This window comes from Dermacentor albipictus, chromosome 6 (genome assembly GCF_038994185.2).
Source record: "Dermacentor albipictus isolate Rhodes 1998 colony chromosome 6, USDA_Dalb.pri_finalv2, whole genome shotgun sequence".
NCBI classification, from domain to species: domain Eukaryota; kingdom Metazoa; phylum Arthropoda; class Arachnida; order Ixodida; family Ixodidae; genus Dermacentor; species Dermacentor albipictus.
Genome location: NC_091826.1, coordinates 16,214,864 through 16,235,169, shown reverse-complemented (window position 1 = coordinate 16,235,169; position 20,306 = coordinate 16,214,864). Strand labels below are relative to the sequence as shown.

At 49.2% G+C, this 20,306-nt stretch overlaps 1 protein-coding gene across 5 annotated transcripts in view; it reads left to right on the top strand.

Annotated features, from left to right (window-relative positions):
* LOC135914434 (adenosylhomocysteinase-like 1) overlaps nucleotides 1-20,306 on the top strand; it is a 271,601-nt gene that overhangs the window by 106,680 nt on the left and 144,615 nt on the right. Inside the window, exon 2 of one of the 5 annotated variants that reach the window (XM_065447283.2) lies at nucleotides 8,315-8,378. The exons of the other annotated variants lie outside the window; for them this stretch is intronic. Coding sequence (XP_065303355.2) covers nucleotides 8,315-8,378 — 64 coding nt within the window. The remainder of the gene's footprint in view (nucleotides 1-8,314; nucleotides 8,379-20,306) is intronic. 5 annotated transcript variants of the gene reach the window in all.

The following is a 20,306-nucleotide window of genomic DNA, read 5'->3' as shown; positions in this document are numbered from 1 at the left end:
TGTGAGGACACAGGCAGGGACGCGACACGACCTCGGCTTTGTTTCTTTTTACCTCACGGCACTGCACGGAAGGATATACGTAGCGCATAAAAAGAAAAGGGGGGGGGGGGAGAGATAACTTATTTGAAAGAAGGAAGAGAGGGTGGCCTGAGCTAACGCGCTCTGCACAGGGAGAGGGGGAACGGGGACATAAAGGTGTGATGAGGGATGATGATCACATAGAAAGAGGTAAGCGAAACGGTGAAAGCAAGTTCAACATTCTGATGAAAAGCATTCAGAAATCTCGTCCATGAAGCCACTATATCGGCTTCCGTATCTAGTCTGTTGAAGTGAACCTAAAGATAAAGGCGCTAAGACGAAGCTGGTGTGTGTGCCTCCCCTGCGTGAGCAGCACAAGCGCCAAACAAAAGCTTTATAGCACGTGAAAAAGCTGCGATAAGCGGCTCGAGCATGGCGAGCACCTCCAGGGCACATTTAGCAGCCGGATTATGGAGCGAGAATCATGCGCCTTCCGGAACTTCGAACATTGTCAGAAAAATACTGCGACGGTTCGTTTTAAATCGTTGGATTATTTTGCAAGACCAACCGATTACGAAGGAATTGGATATATTTAGGGACTGTAATTGAGGGATGGCGAGGCAATGTCCCCGACTTTTCCCCCCAGCATCGTAGTGTTGACTTCCTGGAGATATGCGATACAGGAATGGTGTCTGTTACAGTGTAAATGATATGAACAAACTACAGAGGACATATTATAGCGACAGAAAGGCGCTCTTTTTTCGTGTCCTGTTGTTCCTTCGTATTGTATTGTCTTTTACACCATTGCAGTTGTCTTAAGCGACTAGCCCAGAGATAGGCCAATGATGCGAAAAATGTATCATGCGTGCTTGTTACGATATAACGAGACCGCATGCGGGGGCACGATACGAGTTTATCATGCACACACTTCAAATATAAAAAAAAAAGCGAGCGAGAACATAATTAAGCCGATGATGATGACGATGTCGACGACTATTTAGACTTAACGTCGCGGTCTTTTGCGAACGGTATCAGATAAGACTAACCCCGAGATTGCCGTGACCCGTTGATACTCCGGCCATGACATGCTATCGGCCGCCCGCACTGTATGTGTGCGGCACGGCGGGGTTTCTCCGCGTCGTCGGAACAGCGCTTCCATGAATAATCTATGGGCGGCCTCGCGTTGCAAAGGCGTGGGCGCTTTGCGCAACGGCGCAGCTGGCGTCAACTGCAGCCGCAAGCCCTTTGTCACATGCGCGAACAATTAGGAGGCCTCCCGGAGGCTTTCATGTATGCGGCCGTTACGGAGTCATGAGATTGCAGACACGTGGAGATCATTTCCGGCGGACCGTGCCGTTATTAGGAACGCGATGGGACGGTGAATCCGGGTCAACAAGCGGGTGACACTGTATACCGGCCGCGGGGGCGCAGTGTGTATGGCGTTCTGTTGCTCGGGAGCAAGGTTGCGGGCTCGACTCCCAGCCGCGGGATGGCGGGGGGGGGGAATGCATTTTGATAGAGGGCGAAACGCAATGTCGCTCGTTTACACATAGATTTAGGTGTGCGTTCAACACGCACTGCAGGATGGTCGAGATTGTTGCTTTGTAACGCTAAACACGAACAAACGAACGAACGAATTACGGAAACGAATGAATCAAACAAACAAACAAACAAACAAACAAACAAACAAACAAACAAACAAACAAACAAACAAACAAACAAACAAACAAAAAACACAAAGAACATATCTGACAAACTGACACTAGCATCTTGACAGTAGAATGTGATTTGACATTGTTTCACACGAAAAAAGAAAGTGTGCCACGTTTTTTTTTTTTTTCGACAGTCTGCTAATAGGTTTTGGCCCTCTCCTTTACCTCTTTTCAGTGATTTCAATCTGTTATCCTATCGGAAATGAGGTTGCCAATTGCGAGCTCTCCTATTTCTTCTTAGAGGCGCCATGCTCCAGGGGGTTACAAAACAGTTGTGTGACCCGAAGAAAGAAAGAACTAAAAATGAAAAAAAGTTATTCTGAAAAAAAAAAAAACTTCGATGCCACGTAAGAGCACCATCTCCTACCTCTGCTCTTTCAAAAAAAAAAAAAAGAAGAAAAGCATCAGCGGCGAAACCGGTCGAGTAGGGAGAGCGGTTTTCGAAGCTTCAATCCTTTCCGAGGTTTCCGTTCTTCTTTCGCCGATCACCCCGTGCCGTTACTCAGTTCCATCCTAAAGAAAAGTGCGCAGCGCAGCTTTCTTCCGCAGTGTAGACGACCGTCGATGAACGAGAATTGATCGCCGCGCACAGGTCGGCATTTTCCATCTCTCATTTTTGTTTTTATGTTTTTCAAAATTTAATTTTCAACTTGCATCTCGAGAAGCCACCTGTCTTGGTCACCGTGTTTCTTCTGTTTCTCTCTTATTCTTTTCTTCTCGTTTTCTTATTTATTTGTCTCTATTTTTTCAAAGAGGATGCGGTATGAATGGGGGGCAGGGTTCGGGGCCCATGGACGTAGAGGCTGCATGGATTCTGAGTGAGGCACGAAAAAGCCATATTCGCACCTCTCTCCGGAGCCCTAGTCCGCGATTGTTTTTGGCATATCCTTGTTCTCCTACAAGCTCACGCATGCGCAGACCGAGCGCCGCTCTTTTTTTTTTTTTCACGCCTTCTGTTTTGTTCCTCGCTTCCTGGCTCCGCCGAGGATCCCTTGCAGGTATCGAAAACTCATCACGACCAATCGAAAGCCCGCACACTCCCCGGATGGAGCGCTGGCTCGGTCTCGTCTGCGCTTCTTCGACGTCAGGGTGTCTACCAACCGGGAAAACTGGGAATTCTCAGGGATTTTTAGTAGTCTGGCAATACTCATGAAAAAACCCAGGGAAATTGTGCTTCTATTGTAAAAAATTAGCTGTAATTTTATTGAAAGCAAACGAAGTAACAGAGAGAAATCGCAACAAATCGTCTTTGACGCCGTGTCGTCGGCTGGAGGAGTTGTCTGTGTACAGTCAACGACAGGACTTTGCGGACGCCTGGTAATTCGGACGGCTTCGCGGCACCACCACGTAATTACTCTATAGCATAGCCTATGTAAAAGAACGTTTGAAATTTCGGATGCAAGAACGCTTCGCCGGCCGATTTTCCGGGCTTCTTGCAGTTACCGCAGGTCCGAAACAGCATTAATCAAAGCCACCACCGCCAATTTGATTACCTCGCCGCCTCGAACCGGCGCTGTCGCACGCAGACTCGCTGGCAGCCGTAGCCACTACTGCAGCAACGTTAGGCCTAGCTGCTTCGACGTTCGTGATTAAGCTTCTTGCCGTTCTGTGCCGTGGTTTTCATTGAAAGAATTTGCCGCTGTCAGCAGTGGCACCGACTCCGCCTTTGTGGTCCTCGCAATTGGCTTCGAAGCTCGGAAGGCACGGCGAGTTCCGTAATGCCAGTTGCCGAAAGCCAGCTTCGCCTCACTAGAGCAGTGCTACGCGGTGAAGCGTGCGTGAAAGTATTGCGGTGGAGCATAACAAGCTTGGGAAGAGGCAATTGTCACGGGAGACAGCATGTATTCCTTCATAATACACGCGTGTGCCCGCCATCTCCTGTCACAGTACGAGCACCGATATGCCTAATAAGTGTACTGAAAGGACTTCATAGCTTTTTCGGATCTAGCTGAGTACGTGCACGTTCCATGCCTAATCAAATGCATATACCTGTGGATGAGCAAAACTATTTGGTGACCAGAGGTTCTGCGGAAGAAACGAATGTTAATATAAGATGCTTCGGAAAATGGCCTGAAACTCAATTAATTCAAGCAGCGCACTTGAACAGACACACAGAAATGATGAAGACATCACAGCGTGTGATGTATTCACCATTCTTTTTTTGTGATTCGGTGTTTTTTCATGCGTGCTGCTTGACGAAATAACGAATTACCAACTTTACAACCCACCAATACATTTCTTAGCTGAAAGTGGTAACTGCAATTTAGACTTCGTATTGAATACATCGCAGTGTACATTCGTCGGATTCAGGTTCTGCGTTGCCGCGAATTTCGCGCGTTTCTTTCTTTTTTTTTTCCACAGAGCTTCTGCTCCGCCTATTTTTGATCACGTGTGTGTGTTCAGCGGATCAGTCTTTGCGCTCCTCTCTAAGTCGCGGGTTCGACTGGCGGTGGCTGCAGCACGCGCGCGCCACAGTTTATTTTTTCTTAATTATGTTGAATTCCAATGGCGGAGTCCGAGCAGCCGACGGACTCCGCGACCGAGCACTCGACTCTGGCGCAGAGCAACCCCTCCAGATCCGCGAGTGGAACACAACCTGCGCCGCCGGAGCAAGGCGGAGGCGGAAGTTCTATCACCGAGTTACCCAGAATACCTTGCGTGTTGTCATTTCCTTCCGCTGTTTGCTCCCAGCACCGCCGTACCGGTCACTTGTCTCTTCAGCGCCGTTTACCCGTTGTTTATTTAAAAGTGCCGAATGGATATCTCGCCAAGCGTGCAGCAGCTTTTGCTTCCTCGCGAGTCGTGACCTGTGGCGCCTCCCAGCAGAAAAACGAGGTAAACGAAATACGTCAGGCAGAGTTCCGGTCCACTCCGCCGATTTTGGAGGAGCAGCTTTTTCTGCTCCACGGAGTGACTCCGCTTTGAATCCCCTCCGACTCTCTCACTGGAACACCTTACACCCGCCCTCACTCTGCCATTGGAACAAACTTGCTCCGAAACGAGCAGAAAAACTTTCTCCGACTCCGCCATTGGAATTCAACATTAGTGTCGGACGGAGAGGCTGTCGGTGGTCTCGCTTCCGGTCCACGCGATGACTGCGACGGCAGCGGTGGTTGGTTGTTAGTGCTATCTTTTGCCATGCACCCTTCGAGAAGTTATCTCCCTCGCTTTCGGCAGTGCACGATATGTCGGGTCTCCCGGAATGGCTGTGCGCCGCGTGTGCTTTATCGACGCCGGTGCCCCGAAACAACCGAACAAACGTTAAAAAAAAAAGAACGGAGAGAATGACGGTGATATATAATGCGTGTACGCCACATCTCGCCCAGATGCCGGCAAATCACGCTCGAAACGCCATTATCCTTTCCCCTTTCCTCCCGCAAGCTTCTTGTTCATTGCCCGCTGCGCCTGGGCTAATTCCCAATCGTCTCTCCCTCTCTCCCCCCCCTCTCTCTATTTATTTATTTATTTACGTTTTTTTTTCTTCTGCGATTGCGTGCCCGTATTGTACGAGTGCGCTTTTATCTCAGCACATCGGGGCGAAGACTGTTGAAAAAGAAAAATAAGGTTCAGGGGGGAAGAGTCTAGGGTCGGCTGTCACGAGAACCCGCGCTCTTGCCATAAATATGACCGGGCGTCATCGATTAGCCGGTGAGGGCAGAACGGGGGCTGGCCGTGGAGATAATTGAAGAGGACTCGTTTGGGGCTTGTTTGCCATTCCCTTTTTCGGATGCGGGCGCCGGAACTTCTGTCGTGTCCTGCTTGGCTGGTGCCTGTCGTGTGTGTGTGTGTGTGTGTGTGCGTGTGTGTGTGTGTGTGTGTGTGTGCGTGTGTGTGTGTGTGTGTGTGTGTGTGTGTGTGCGTGTGCGTGCGTGTGCGTGTGCGTGCGTGTGTGTGTGTGTGCGCGCGCCCGCGCTGACACCGTCTTTTCGTTTCGTGGCTTGTTTCGTTTGTCCGCGCTTGTTCCTCCTTCGTCTTCCCTATATGTTATTTTTCTATTTTTTCTTAACGACAGTGTTGATTATTGTCGTTTTCGTAATAAATATGACGTCTGTGTGTTCGCACGCACGCACGCTCGCAGAGAGATAGAGGACAGGCTCACACTTTCGAAAATGGGATGCAGGGCCATATTGCCGGCTCATCAGCGCAGCGTCTCGCTTGCCACACGGCATTACATATATATAGGCGAGCTCTCGTTCGATCGCATTCATATCCTAGCGCCAAAAGCAGCCTTTCGGGCTCGGGCTTGGCGCCCTCGAGCTACACAGAATTAAGTCAGCTGCCGCGAAACCCCTCGCAGTCGCTTTTTTGCATTGCTTTTCCTCACAGTGTACTTAATGTCTAACGATCATCGGCACCGAAGGAGCTGTGGCGGCCGTCGTTTCAGCGCGCCTTCAGTGTATACACCGGCGGCCAGCGCGAATCGATTCGAGAAACTTGGAATGGCGAGTCTTAATGAGCGGCGGCGCGCTTTGGCCGCTGGCCTGCGCCTCCCTCGAAAGCCCTTTGGCTAACGAAGCGCGGAGCCGGGCAGCGTCTGCGGTTGGCGATATATACGCATAACAATGGCGCCCCGAGCACGCGATGCCAAAGTGCAGAGACTTCGGATATAATTATTGGGATACTCGGAGAAGCGTAACTCTCCCTCGGGTATAGGCACGGATATCACTGGCGTGCAGCTTTCCACAATTCTTTTTTTTTTCGGTGGCGCTCTCTGAAGGTTTACCTTGTTATTTTCCTCCGAAAGTAGTTAGGAGCTCGAAGTATGGTTTGCTCTGCCCGTCCCGTCGCGCTACGGCATGCGCTGCTTCGTGCGGTGATTGGTGCATCCTTTAATTAGTATACACGATGCGTATGTGCCCTAAGCAGTATCTAACCGAGAGAGCAGTTAAGAGCTCGAGGAGTTTCAGGGGCTAGTTGGTTAACGCTTAACGGGGGCGTAGTTACTCAAAACCGTAGACGTCGATATATCTTAATCGTGAATACTTTTGTGCTGAACAAACATGTGTAATAGCGCTCTATATATGCATCTCCAAAATCTCACTGTGCAACTTAAGCTCTTAACTAAGCGGTTAGGCCGTGGAAGATGAGGCGCAGTTAATTCGGTAATCGATTTGTTTCAAGGCATTGCTTTGTTTCTGCTTTTCTTTTGCATTAAGGCTTGGACTGGAGCTAGCTTGTACGACATCAGGCGCTTATTTACTGCACTGGTATTTTGCACAAAAAACAGCGATTGTTTGTCCTCGTCCATTTAGTTGCGATTTTTGGGCAAAGTATCAGCGCTGCAAATCGCTGCAATCGAGAGCTCGTTCTATCTGGTCTTCCTTTCCTCTGTCACTGTTTTTTCTTTTTCTTTTTTGCGCTCGAAGTCAAAGTGAAATACGGAACTCCTAACAACTCGCCCAAAATTCCAGTTCTTGTAAAACGAGTGAATGACTGCTTTTTTTTTCTTAATCCTTTCTTGTGGTCCCCCCCCCCCCTCCCCGGCGTCCGTCCTCATATTGTGGTTTGACGTGTTGCGTTTGTTCCGTCTGATTACGAGCTTGTTTCCGTCTTCAGAGCAGTCGTCTGTGTGCCGCCAAAACAGCGTCAAGAAAGTCGTCTGCAGTACAGCGGCGGTGCGCTCAGTTTGGTGCCTAAACTGAAGCGCACGAAATCGCTTGTCGGTCGCGGGAACCGCGCAGAGTCACTCGTTAGAGGCCGTGTCAAGGGGGGCCCTGAAACAGCCTTTTATCTAGCCTGCATGGCGCTCCGCCACTGGTTATGTCCATCCGAGAGAGGAAGCAGAGCCAATAGCGACGATCACCGGCGTCGCAATATAGATACAACGAATTTTTGGCGCCGACCCTCACTGACGTCGTAGCGGTGCTCCTTTTTCTTTTTCTTGAAATTTGCCATTACTGTGAATTTTCATTTTCTTTCTTTCTTTCTTTCTTTCTTTCTTTCTTTCTTTCTTTCTTTCTTTCTTTCTTTCTTTCTTTCTTTCTTTCTTTCTTTCTTTCTTTCTTTCTTTCTTTCTTTCTTTCTTTCAGTTGTAGTTTCTTTATTCAGTTGTTTAAAATAAGTTGTAACAGCTTTTCTTTGCAAGACGAAATTACCACAAACACACCCTATAAGCGACCCCCTTATGTACTACTACTACTACTACTACTACTACTACTACTACTACTACTACTACTACTACACTACTGTACTCTGTTTCTCCTCTTCGTCCTCCTCCTCTACACTTGTCGTTCTCCACCGCCACCTCGACTCCTTCTTTGACGATGTCGCTTCGACAGGTAGCCGAAATCGGCATCGAGACGTTAGAAGGTTCTTCACCCATGTAGCAGCGGTCGTTCGTCGATAGGCAAGAGTCGACCGGGTGATATGTTAGCCATATCCCGCGGGTTACTTCGCGCGGCACGTACGTACGCCGTTCACGGAGGACGTCATGTCCGCGCAAGGCGTTTCAGGGGCCCCCTTAACGTCAGACGTGAAAGTTTCGACAAACGATAGCTTCTATTGTAGCTGACACTGATGCCTGTACCGGTGCCTGTACTGAATAGAAATCGTTTGTCTCGTGTGCGTGTGTCGTACGACTGCAGTGGCTCCGGAGTGACGACGGGAAGTACGCGGTGCTCCAGGACGTGCTGCTCACCGACGACGAGTGTGAGTGACTTCGAGTACATGCGTCGCCGCTTTGCTGGCTACTTGATTACTTTGTCGGCTACTTGACTAGGGGGCGCAGGCCCCTAGTCAAGCCTTTGGATAGGTTTTTTTGTCTGCGCCGTGTAGACATCAGTGTGTTGCTCACTGAATTTGTCCGGATTTGATTAGTACTTACCACTTGAGTTCCTTAGCGTAGAATGCGTGTACTCTGGATAGCTTTCACGTTATGTCACGAACGCAGCTTCTCACCGTGCTAGCACTCGACCACGACGATGTCAGTGCGCTTTATTACCACGCGTACACAACCTTTTTTAACGCGACAGCGTTAAGGAGCTCGTGTCGCAGAAAAGCCGGTGTCGGCGTCGGTGTCAGCGGCGTTGGCCGTGAGCGATAAATACCAGAAGGCACTTCATAAACATTTTTTTGGATGGTGATCGTAACCCGCCGCAGTGGCTTATAGCGGCTCTGGTGTTGGGCTGCTAAGCACGAAGTCGCGGGATCGAATCCCAGCCATGGTGCCGCCGCATTTCGATGAGGGCGAAATAGCGGGGGAAAAAAAGAAAGGAAAAAAAAACCGTCCATGTACCGTGCATTGGATGCACGTTAAAGAACCCCAGGTTGTCGAGAACAATCGGAAGTTCCCCCCACTATGGCGTGCTTCATAATCAAATCGTGGTTTTTGGCACGTAAAATCCCAGAATTCAGTTCAACGGTGGCCGTTTTTCACCTAGTTGTCAATATTATAAGTTTGTCGGTAGACCGGGGAGGGGGGGGGGGGAGAAGCGCTAGTCACGTTTCTTGCTTAGCTTCACGACATGCTACTCTCTCAAGATGGCAGCCACAATGACGTCAGTGCAAACATACACGTCAGTGAGCGCTGGCGGGATCTCGTGACGTCGTGGTCGCTTGCAAAGTGGCAGATGGCGCCGACTCATCTAAAGAAGAACAAGACGAATGTTCCGTCGCAGCAATCGCATTGTTGTCGATGCGTTTACGCCTGCAGATTAAAAATGAAATGTGATAACTTATTTCCATACTGTAGACATTCCTAGCACAGTGCTCCCGCTCTATCGCTGCTGTACTATTGCTTCCCGAGCGGCAAGTATTATCGGGTATCGTACAGTCGTCCACAAAAGCTTGCGACGCAGGATTTGCGAAATATCTGAATTCCCGCGAATTCTGGACACGCAGACTCCTCTAACTAAGGATTTCAACATGCAGCAGCCTTTGCGACCGTCACAGTGATCAAATAAATTAGAAGCGCCCTGCTTAACGGAGCAGACATTCGCATGCATTTGTCGCGAAGACCGTGTCCCAAAAGCTTTCGTTGCCGATTTGTACACTTGCACAACACACCGGTAAACTTAAGCTCTGCTAAAGCGTTCCACCCAAAGTTCCGTGCTAACATATAACGGATCGCTGCGCTTGACGGACGACTTATTTCAGCTAAGCGGCGTTGCTTGAACGGTTCGCAACTGCTCGCCCGAGAGGAGCTGGCGAGGGATTCGTTTCGCAAGACGTTTATTTTCTGACTGGCCGCGCAGACACGGGATAAGGAGCGAAGAATAGAACCGTTTTCTTTCTCGGCGAAGTTGCCTAAGCAAGCACAGTCATCTAGAACACTGCACCCCGTACAAATGGCGTGTTTGTAATGTTCCCCCGGTGCAGGGTAGCAAGCCAGACTCTTCTCCGGTTAACCTACCAGCCTTTTCCCACCCCGTTTATCTCCCTCTCTCTCCCTCTCTAAAGAGGCTCACTTTGAGCCGTCTGTTTCCCTTTCGTTCTTTTTTTTTGTCCGAGAATGTGATTACTTCCGCAAGAAAGCACGAAGATAATACGGGATCGTACGTGTTTGACTAAAGGGGGCTCATGCGGGTAATCCCTTGAATGTACAGAAAGCAGGAAAAAAATAATAACTTAGATAACGAAGTAGAGACAATGGGTTCGGTAAGGTTGTTTACGTACTTTTGTGAACATCGTGAACTTAGCACTTTTATGTGTAGAACGCAAAAAAAAGAAAGAAAAACGAAAGTTCGAACGAAAGGAAAGCTTGCAAATGCAAGAACAAAGAGGCAGTGCACAGGCAACGCTCTGCTCACTTGTGTTTTGCGTGTTCTGCATGCATGGATGCATGGCTACGTCAGCTCGCACCGCTTTTCTTCCTTTCATTTACCTGTTGGAAATCAAGTGAAGACAAGCGTTACAGGCATATTAGTGGCGTAATACTTTCTTTTCGCGGTATTTGAGCTTTAGACGACATCTTGTTATAGCTATATACTAAGCCTACTTTTTCCATTCTATCTTCCAAGTTGGTTGGGAAGGGCTGACAGTTCCCTGGAGAAAATATTTGTCGCCAGACTGCCCCGTTTTAACGAGAAGAACGATCTTTTTCTGATTATTTTTCTCGAAGCGACCGAGATCTTCAGGAAACGAAGCAAGATTGAGATAAAGATATGGGACGGGGAGTAAAGGCCAGATGAGGTGCGGACGCAGCTGGCGCAATCTGGCGATATTTCCCGATAAAGAGCGAGAGAAATAAGAAGTCCAAACACTTCGTGCGACTGCCAGACTCTTCGGAAAAAAGCAAGTACAACTGCGCAAAGCTCATTCTTGTTTGTTAAACGTTTATGCCTACTTTCTGGGCCCCTTCGCAAAAGAAAAAAAAATACTACAGTAGATAGAAATAAATGCGTTTATTCTTTTTAAAATTCTCAGTGAGAACGGAGTCCCAACTGAGAAAGTAAACTGCTTCGCAGAGCCGCTTACGTATGTCCTCCTCTGGGAAATTCTCAGAAATGAACATCGCCGAAAGCAAACTTCGGTGAGCAGCAAACTACTGCAGTGTGTGTTGAAGAAGTAAAAGAGCCCAAGTGGGTGCTGCTTGTTCAGCTCTGCCGCCTTCCTGCTTCGATAAAGGGCAACAGCTTTGCCAGCGCAAAACCCGAGAAACCGGGTAATCCAGTTTGAAGGCTGAGTCGCCAGTTTGCGGTGCTCAATCTGATCGGTGACGGGGCTGGGCGCGAGAAAATCTGCGCCGCCACATCTTGTACTTTGTTTGTGTCTTCAAATTCTTCGAAGTATTTAGAATTTTAAAGGCGCCCTTCTGTCGAGAGCTTTCTCTCGTCTTTCTTTTTTTATTCTTCCCACCCCCAGTCGTTCTTCTCGGGAATGCACAAATTCTGTACGATTCCTTCGGTGCCTATGGTGCGTTTTCGTTTAATGTTACTTCGAGGTACTTGTTATCGATTTGAGAACGTTATCTGCACGTAAAGTAGTAGGTTAGTGGTGGTTGCTAAATTCCTTCCAGTCGACGCACACTGTGTTTTATAGCTTTTTTATTTCTTGATTTCCCCCCCCCCCGTACTTATTGTAGTAATAGCTGGCTTAGTATTAGTATCGTGTAGTAAGGGATAAGTGGATTGGAGAAGTGGGCAAGGTAGGTGGAGCTTAACTTAAAGTCAAGAGGACAACTGGAAGTGATGCTTAGGGATTTTTGCCAAATGTAACTCTTCCATTTAGTGGCACATTTATGTCACTTATAGATCGATTTCCGACTTTATTGTAACATGGTGCCGTGACATTCATGAATGAGCTTGCAGTATTTTTGCTTGAGCGCGTTTCTATGAAAATTGCTTCCGGCACAAAAAGTCACAGCGGAGTGAAGCGAAATTGAAATCCTGAACTTTATCTTTTCTTTTCCTCGCTGACTATGATTCTAGACCTAAAAGAGCTCGCATTTCTTGGGTTTTTGTCTCTTCATAGTTACGTCGCTTGGTATCTACGATGCAATAAAGTTCGCTGTTGAGCATTGTTCGGCCTCGCCCCATCTCCGAATACCGTGAAACCGTGCTTATCGAAATAGTGGGCATTCATTCCAATGCGCCGTGGTTACTATCGCTAATTCATGTTCTTGGCTAACAGGCCATTGTGTTTCAATTGACGGCGCGCAAGCTGGGATGAGCGTTTCTGCTGAAAAAGATATACAAGTACGTGTATATATGAACCATGGAGTTGAGAGCAGTGTACGAAGACGTAAAAGAACATTGAAGAAGGTGTTCACGAAATCCGTCAGCTGAAAACTGAAAACAATTCGGGAAACAATTTTTGTATACTCAATGACGCAGCGGATCTCAAGTCTACAATGTGTTTACATGTGCCGCTCGTGGCTGGTTCACTGCTAGCTGTCTGGGCCGAACCTCTAGACATTTCTCGTTTCTTTTTCGCTCTCTCGTGACACGTTCCTCGATGACGTGGAGCAGTGTTCACTGCGACAGGCGGGTGTCTCAGAGATGCTACACATAAGTCTGAAGAACACAGAAAGTTCCTATGGCACCGGTAGATTAGCGCGTTACATATGGGTTACAGATGGGTTACAGAAAGTGTATTGAATCCCATTTGTCGATGCTGGGATGTGAAATGCTTGTTAATTAGCTTACGGAAGGCGCGCGCGCAGAGAGCTGTGCCCGTAAAGGCGTGCGTATCTAAGCGTAGTTTACCGATTTGTGCCATATTAGTTTCGTTATTTCTCTCTTTTGGGTCTCTGGTTGCATGTAGTGTCGCGCGGTTTTCTTCCCTCTCTCTGTCTCCGGCGGGGCTTTTTGCCTGCTGTCTATTGATCGCCTTTTTCTATCTGTCTTTCCTTCGCTCAGTGTCTCGTAGACGCCTTCTCGTGTTGCTCATGGGCCGAAAGCCGATTAGCATCGTGTTCGGTGACGTACCTACACTTATGCGCCCTTTCGACTCCAGTCACACTTTTATAACTATACCGTAAGTAGCTTTAGTCATGCCGGCGTTGGCTTATTACCAGTACGGATAATGTAGTACGGCAGGCCGCCGCCCCCACACGGGGCATTCATCTACTGCGCGCGCCGACTGCAAAGATTTGCCGTACCGCCCTGGAATGTATTTCGTTCTCTTTTAATAAGATCGCGCGCAATATAAAACGTTTGGAACGACCCCTTGTCAACAGTCGAAGGCGACAACGAAATGGTTCCTTTGAATAGCGAATAAAACGACTCTTCGTTTGAAAAATGCATGTGCCAAGGCAATGTGTATCTCGACATATATAGAACTGTACATATAGCCTTCTCTCTCCGATTGTCGGAATTGGCCCGTCGACATGTGACTGGCATCAATTTTTACCGTTCGATATACATATGGCATTGCATTTCGGTCGCAGTGTCTGATCAAGTTACGCCTTGTCGGCTATACCGTCGTGGATATAGGAGGTGGCGCGAGTATAAACTGCACGGCTGGAACCGTAGAAAAGTGCATGTTGTGCGCCCCTGACGTAAGCCAGAGACAGAGTGGGGTCTCGCAATGCCGGCGCGAAAACGCGTACCACATAGGGAGGACCGTGAGCACAGAAGCGAGGCCAACGACTACTGCGTTGAGAAATGCGACTCTCTTCGCTAGTGCGCATGAAAGACGCGCCTTCCCTCGCTCGGCAAAAGCCGTTCGCCGCTGCTATCACGGGCGCCCAGCACGCCCCCTGCTGGTGTATAGCTGTTTGCTCTGCCTGCGCTTAACTATGATTGACGATGACGCTGCCGGCAACGGCAACAGTGGCCGCTCTATCTCAGATGGCCCTGTCCCGATGTTCGTCTATTGCTTCTCTGGGCTCGCTAACATGTGCCTAGCGGCCCCTCATGGTGGCGCGCAGCTGTGGCCACCGCATCCCCTGTTCCGTTCCTTATCGTTTCATTTGACACGCTCCCTTTTACGTACACTCTTTCGAAAGCTTTGGTCTCAACAGTCTCCGCGGCCTTCCTCACATCACCAAGGTTAGTTCCCTTTGGTGGTTCGCCGGTCATCCTCATTCCGTGTTCATATCCTCCTCCCCATGCTCCCTATTGTATTCCCTAGCCCACTTTATATTTGGACTGCTGCTGCTGTCTTCACGCTGCCGATTCTTCCTTTCGTACACGCGCTTTCTTTCCCATCCAGATATTGCTTTCCCGTCTCCTTATTGTCAATTTAGTGTAGCGTCGTAAAACTTTGCACGTACTCTTTCCTCCACTTCCCTAAACTTCTATAAGCGTCATTCTTCACATCTCTCGCGGCGTGAAGTTCTCTTTCTCCTATATTGCCCGCTTCGCTGCGTCGCGAGTTCGTGAAACGTTCCCTGTATATGCGTGGCCCCTCATCGCTTTCCAGTCGTATGCAAAGTACCACGCCGACGGTGGTTATAGAGTTCTTCCCTAGAGCTTCGGGTAATTGCCGTTCGCGCTGCGCACGCGAATTTAGCACCGTGATTAATTTCGTCACTGCCGGAGCCTTTTCTTTTCTTTGGTTATCGACTTCGCGCCGTCATGGTCTTCGTAAAGGGAGAAAACCGAGGAGCAGCGTCGTCGTTTTGCTCGTCCTCTCTTTCATCGATAACTTTAATGTAATAATGTAGATGGATACTCAGCCCCTGTTATAGACCCGTCCTCTTTCGCCCGATTTCTTTGGTTTCCTCGTTTCTTTCGTTTCTATCCTTTCATCCACCCCGTGGTTCCTTCGAGAAAATGAACGGACGTGTTCTGCTCACTGTGTACTACCGAAGGCCTCCTCATTCGTTCCATAAAAATGTGGACTGGTAGTAATTATTAAAGTAGCAGTAATGCTTCGAACGTGCTGCATGTAGGAGTAGAAAGCCATTAAGCGAGAAAATAGGGAAAATAATGATCCTTCTTTTTCTCGTAGGGAACCCCATTTCTTTGACACGGCGTTTTCTAAGTCCGACTACACCTCGTTCCGGTGCCGTCATTGTCTTCGGACGGCAAGATAAGAGCATCGCCGAAACCCCATCATAGAGCTGGGCTCTTTCTTTCCCTTTTTTTCTCGAGGCGTGACGCGGTTCTCAGGTCCCTTCCTTCTCTCGCTTCCCGCTTTTCCACCCCATTCCCGTTGTGCGCAGCACTGCCGTCGACTGGCGCCGACGCGTTATGGAATGGAGAGGAGGAAGAGCAAGTGAAATGGGGGAAAGGGTCGGGACCCGTCGGGTCGAGGCCTCGTCGCCGCCGCTGGCTCCTTCTTTGGCCTCATGGACGCGCCATTCTTCACTGCGCTAGAGGGAAAGCGGGAAGAGAGGAGAGGGAGTACCGTGTAGGCCGCCGTATCTCTAGGCCAGAAGGAGTTTTTGCGATGTGAACGAGGAGGGTCGTTTGGGGGATCCGCCGTGGTTCGGGTGAACCTCCCCCCGACTTCTCTCTTTCGCGCACTTCCTTTCGTCCCCCATCGACCCCTTGTGCTCCTTTTCTCTCGCCGCACTGCACGATGGAGCGCATTACGCGCAACGCGCAAGACTGGGTCGAATGCGTCGCCATCTCGCGTTCACGAACGCGCACGCACTAACGCACTTAGGGAGTAGAGAGAAAGGGGCGGTGGGAGACTGGTGCCCGCGGTGCAGTGCTACTCGCACTCGCCGTATCGCTCGCCGCCTCCTCGCTTTCATCGCGGGCCTTTCGCTCTTTGTCCGTATCGTCGGCGTGCTTCCTTATGGCTCCCGTTTCCATCCCTGATGCCCCAGTGCGGGCATGCGCTCTTCCCGCGGCTTTCCCAGCACCGAAAGCGGTGCTGTGCGCGGCCCGCTGGTGCTTCTTGCCTCCGCCAAGAAGGCAGGAAGGCGGCAGTGTCGCTGGGAGAGATTACGCCGGGGCCGACGCGGGACAAGGGCGCGGGAGTCGGCGTGAGTTATGGGCCGCGCACGTCTTCCCCCGTTCTCCTCATGCCCTGTTTTCTTTTTTTCCCCTGCTGGAGCGCTTAGTTACATACCCGAGGCGCCTGTCTTGACTGTCTGACTAGACCCTCGTTATAAAGGCACGACGTTTGCAACATCGTTGCCGCTGGCGATGTCGCGATATCGCGGCGCGGCTGCGATATCTTACACTGCGTGTGTTTCGCGTGTTGTCCTGGAATACGTCTTTCTTGGTTTCTCTCAACGAAACTGTTGTCACTAAGCCGCGTTCTTTGTTTCTTTGTCTGTTTCATTTCTTTTTCTTACGTTTCTTGGGATGACATTAAATTGGCAATGAAAATTAATGCATTTTTCCCCATGCTGCCTTGGCAGAAAAAGACGCTTGTCACGACCCAGAATTGCACCTTGCATCAGCTTTCGTCGTGGCGTCTTTGTTCTGTCGTCATTGTCATGCCTTTGTCGCGTTTTCTTAGCAAAGAAAAAAAAAAGCGCGGGAATGACACGGAACGCTGCGTGAGCCGACGATTAAGGCGTACACAGCGCTTAACAATCATCAAGCCCAAGTTAACTCGCAACCCTAGCGGTAGTTTGTTTTTGTCGTCGTGCCAAATGTCGCTGTTCTTCTTTTTTTATGCGAAGCATATTACGAGGGCTCAACCCAGCTCCTCAGGCGCGGCGGTGACCATGAAATCACGTGACACCGTGACGTCACGACAGAGGAGAAGTGGCTTTGGCTCAACTCTTGCAAGACGGGCTGGGTGGGAATCGAACCAGGGTCTCCGGAGTGTGGGACGGAGACGCTACCACTGAGCCACGAGTACAACGCTTCAAAGCGGTACAAAAGCGCCTCTAGTGAATGCGGTGTTGCCTTAGAAACGCGCTGTTTCTAAGGCGTGCGTCTCTTGCTCAGGCGCACATTTCGTTGCCGCGCCGAACGCTGCTTTGCTCGACGCTCACCGCGTCCAATGCGGGGCGCGTAGTCGCTGCCCTGTAGCCCATTGTCTTACACCCCTTGGTGGGTCGACGGGAACGCTGTCGCGTTCCACTCTTGAAGGCGAAGAAGTAATGCATGAGTTGTTTCTTCGTCTAGCCGAACCAAATATAGCCAAGCAACAGCAGTTCACCAGGCTAAACAGTGGTTCAACAACTAAAATAAAGGCTAGTATGCTTCGCATCCTGGGCTTAACCTTACCTAAGCCACAGCCATTTTTTTTGACACTCTGAAACTTGGTTTTTGTCTGCGTAGATGTCGTTTGTTTACTGTGATCTCGTTTGCATCTACGCGTTTTTTTCTCCTTTCTCTGCTGGCCAACAAACAGACTGCGAAGTGTATCGAAAATGTCCCCTTCAATCACCTTCTATATCTGGCACCTTGCCGCTCACGTCTTCTATAACACTCTCCGCTCTGGCGTTCTTCCTATAGTGCGTGTGACGTAACTACGTCATGTGCTTGCTGCAGGGCAAAGGCCAAGATGCGAACCGCGGAAGAGAAACTTAAAAACGAGTTGCTCTTTGGATTAAGAAAAAAAAAAGAAATCGAGATTGTCGCCGCGAAATCAAGGGGGAGGGATGGGAACAGTAGCATTGCTCCTGTTGTAGATCACACGCGTCCATTTATTCTCTCTCCCTTTCTCCTCTTTCCGACGCCTCGCGGTCGGAATGAATGGTGAGCCCGGTGCACCACGGCCTTGACGGGTCTGGTTAGAGGCGGCAACGCAAGAGAAAATCCGAAGGCCTCGTCTAACGAGCCCGTCGTTGAGTTGCAAAGAAATAAAGGAAGCACGCTTCCAATCAAGCCTTTTGTGCAGATGCTTTGACTCAGCTTCATGCACCTCTATAGTCTGCCTTGCATGCGCATTCCGTTCCAGCCTTTCTCGTGACGCAATTAAAAAAAAAATTTAACGTTTTTATTTAATTTTTTCCGGTTGATGCAAGCCGACTTCCTTTTTCACGTCTCTCGACGCTTTTTCGTGTGGAGTGGATTTCCGGATTTGACACACGGGAATAAAGGCTAAAGAAATCAAAAAGTGCGACTCACTTGTTTACTGCTGTGGTTAATTTCTTTTTTGTCGTCGTTTCATTTTTTTTTACTGATCTCGTTGTAGTTATTCCTTCGTGCTTATATTACCATCAACGCGAGGTCGTTTGTCTTCGATTAAATCAACTTCAGGTGCCGCTGTATATGTCTACCGTTTTGATAACGGTGCTTGCGTGCGTGCATGTGTGTGCTTTCACCAATTTTTTTATGCGTGTGTACTAGTGTGTACCACGGCGTCCATTCCCGCTTCTTATAAGCCAGTTTGGGCTTACTTCTTTTGTTGGGTTGTTTGAAAAATTCTTCAGTGGATTGCCGCAGTGTTCTTCTTGCTCGGTTCGTGCACGATTCTCTTACCTAAGAGAGGTTATTTGAGGCGTGTTTTGCGTTTATCAGGACTGGTGGAATCTGGAGAAATTCACGGCAATGTCTCTTATAGTTCCTGTGCTGCTTTGGGACGTTAAGCACAATCAACAAATCAATCAATTTCCACTGTCTAAACGTACGTGTATATGATGTGCTAAGCATATGTCTAATTAAAATTACTCGGATTGGGAAGCACAGTTATTCGCTGGAAAAAAAAATCGTGCTTCATGCAGAGCTGAAGGTAGAAACACTATCGGAAACGGTGAGAAAAAAGCAAGCTTAAAGATGGTGTCAAAAAACTTTGATCCCCGCTTGACGACAGGGCGGGTAGTCGCTTCTGTATATATATATATATATATATATATATATATATATATATATATATATATATATATATTCTGTATGGAATCGCTTCCCCAAAGACGATGCTGCCGGCTCTCGCCTTTCCCTTGTTTCGCTCGTTCGTAATTCTCTAGTTTTGATCCTTTTATCCACTAAATCAAGCCCGGTTTCGTAAGCACGTCGCCTGCTCTGTCGGCTTCGCCCATTTCCGTGATCCAAAAGAGAATCTCCGTACTCTCCGTTTGGCCCCCGGATTCCCGGTCGTCGCGACGTACGCGCCCAAATCAGGGCGGGCGCCGAGCGTGCTGCAGCCATCACCGCTGTATTATAACCCCCCCCCCTCCCCCCACCCCTTTGTGCGCCCCAGAATCGAAAGAGGTCAAGGAAAAATCGCCCATGGATGGCGAGCTGACACGCCCCGAGCGGTGAGAGAGAAGGGGGAGGGTATAACGATGACGCCGTCGGTAAGGTATGCAGAGGAAAGCGCTCCGATACAGGGGAAAAAAATGTAAGCGACTGGACACTGGTACACGATGAAGAAAGCCCCGGGAGCCTAACGTTGTGGCCAGCCCTTCCCTCATTCCCCAAAGCCTCGTTTCTCCCCACCGGCTTCATCCTTGCCCCCGTTGGTGCCGTGGTGGGGAAAGGGAAGGGCGAGCACTTCTCTCAAGGGCAGAAAGTGGGGAGCTACGAAACCGAAAAAGCGGCAACGTGCAAAGAAAGCGTGGAGGGCGTAAGTACCTAAGGGAAAAAAAAAGAAATACAAAGCGGATCGCTTGCGCTTTCTTTTTTTTCCGTCCCCGAAACCCCACTCTCCCCATTCCGCTAGGGTATCGTCGTTTGTTTCCCTCTTCCCTTCACAACCCTTTCCTCCTCCTCTCTCTCATCCGCAGCGGTGCCTCCCTTCGGGTAGTTGTCGCTTCCGCATAGCAGACGTCACGCTGACGTCGATCCGGGCGGCTGCGTCGTCGTCGATGCCTCCGCGTCTACCACTGCCGACACCCGCGTATGAAATGCCACCCTTCCTTTGCCGTAGCTTCGTATTTCGCTGACGCTTGCCTATTCCGATACCTTTCTTTTATTTGTTTCGTTCCGCATGCGGTCACGCGAGGCCGCTAGGTTCTTATTTTTTTTCTTATTTATTCGCGTCTCTGTTTGCTAGCAGTATGACACCCACTTGGCACGCCCAAGTTTAAATGCGTTGTTTCGCTAACCTATAAATTCAGACTACTCATGACGCAAACCAATGTGTGCACTCTTGGTGGCGTCTCCTTCATCGCCGATTTATATGTGAAGCCTCCTTAGGTTGCCTGCAAGCGAATGGGAAAACTAGTCAAGCAATATACAAAGTTAATAATTGCGAATATTATTGCTTTTCTATACCCATCCTAATGTGCGCGCGTGTGTGTGTGTCTCCAAGTGCACACACGCAAACAAGTTTTATGAAAACCAACGTGTCCACCGTTAAGGTGAACCTCTAAATACCAGGAACTTTCAGGTGACT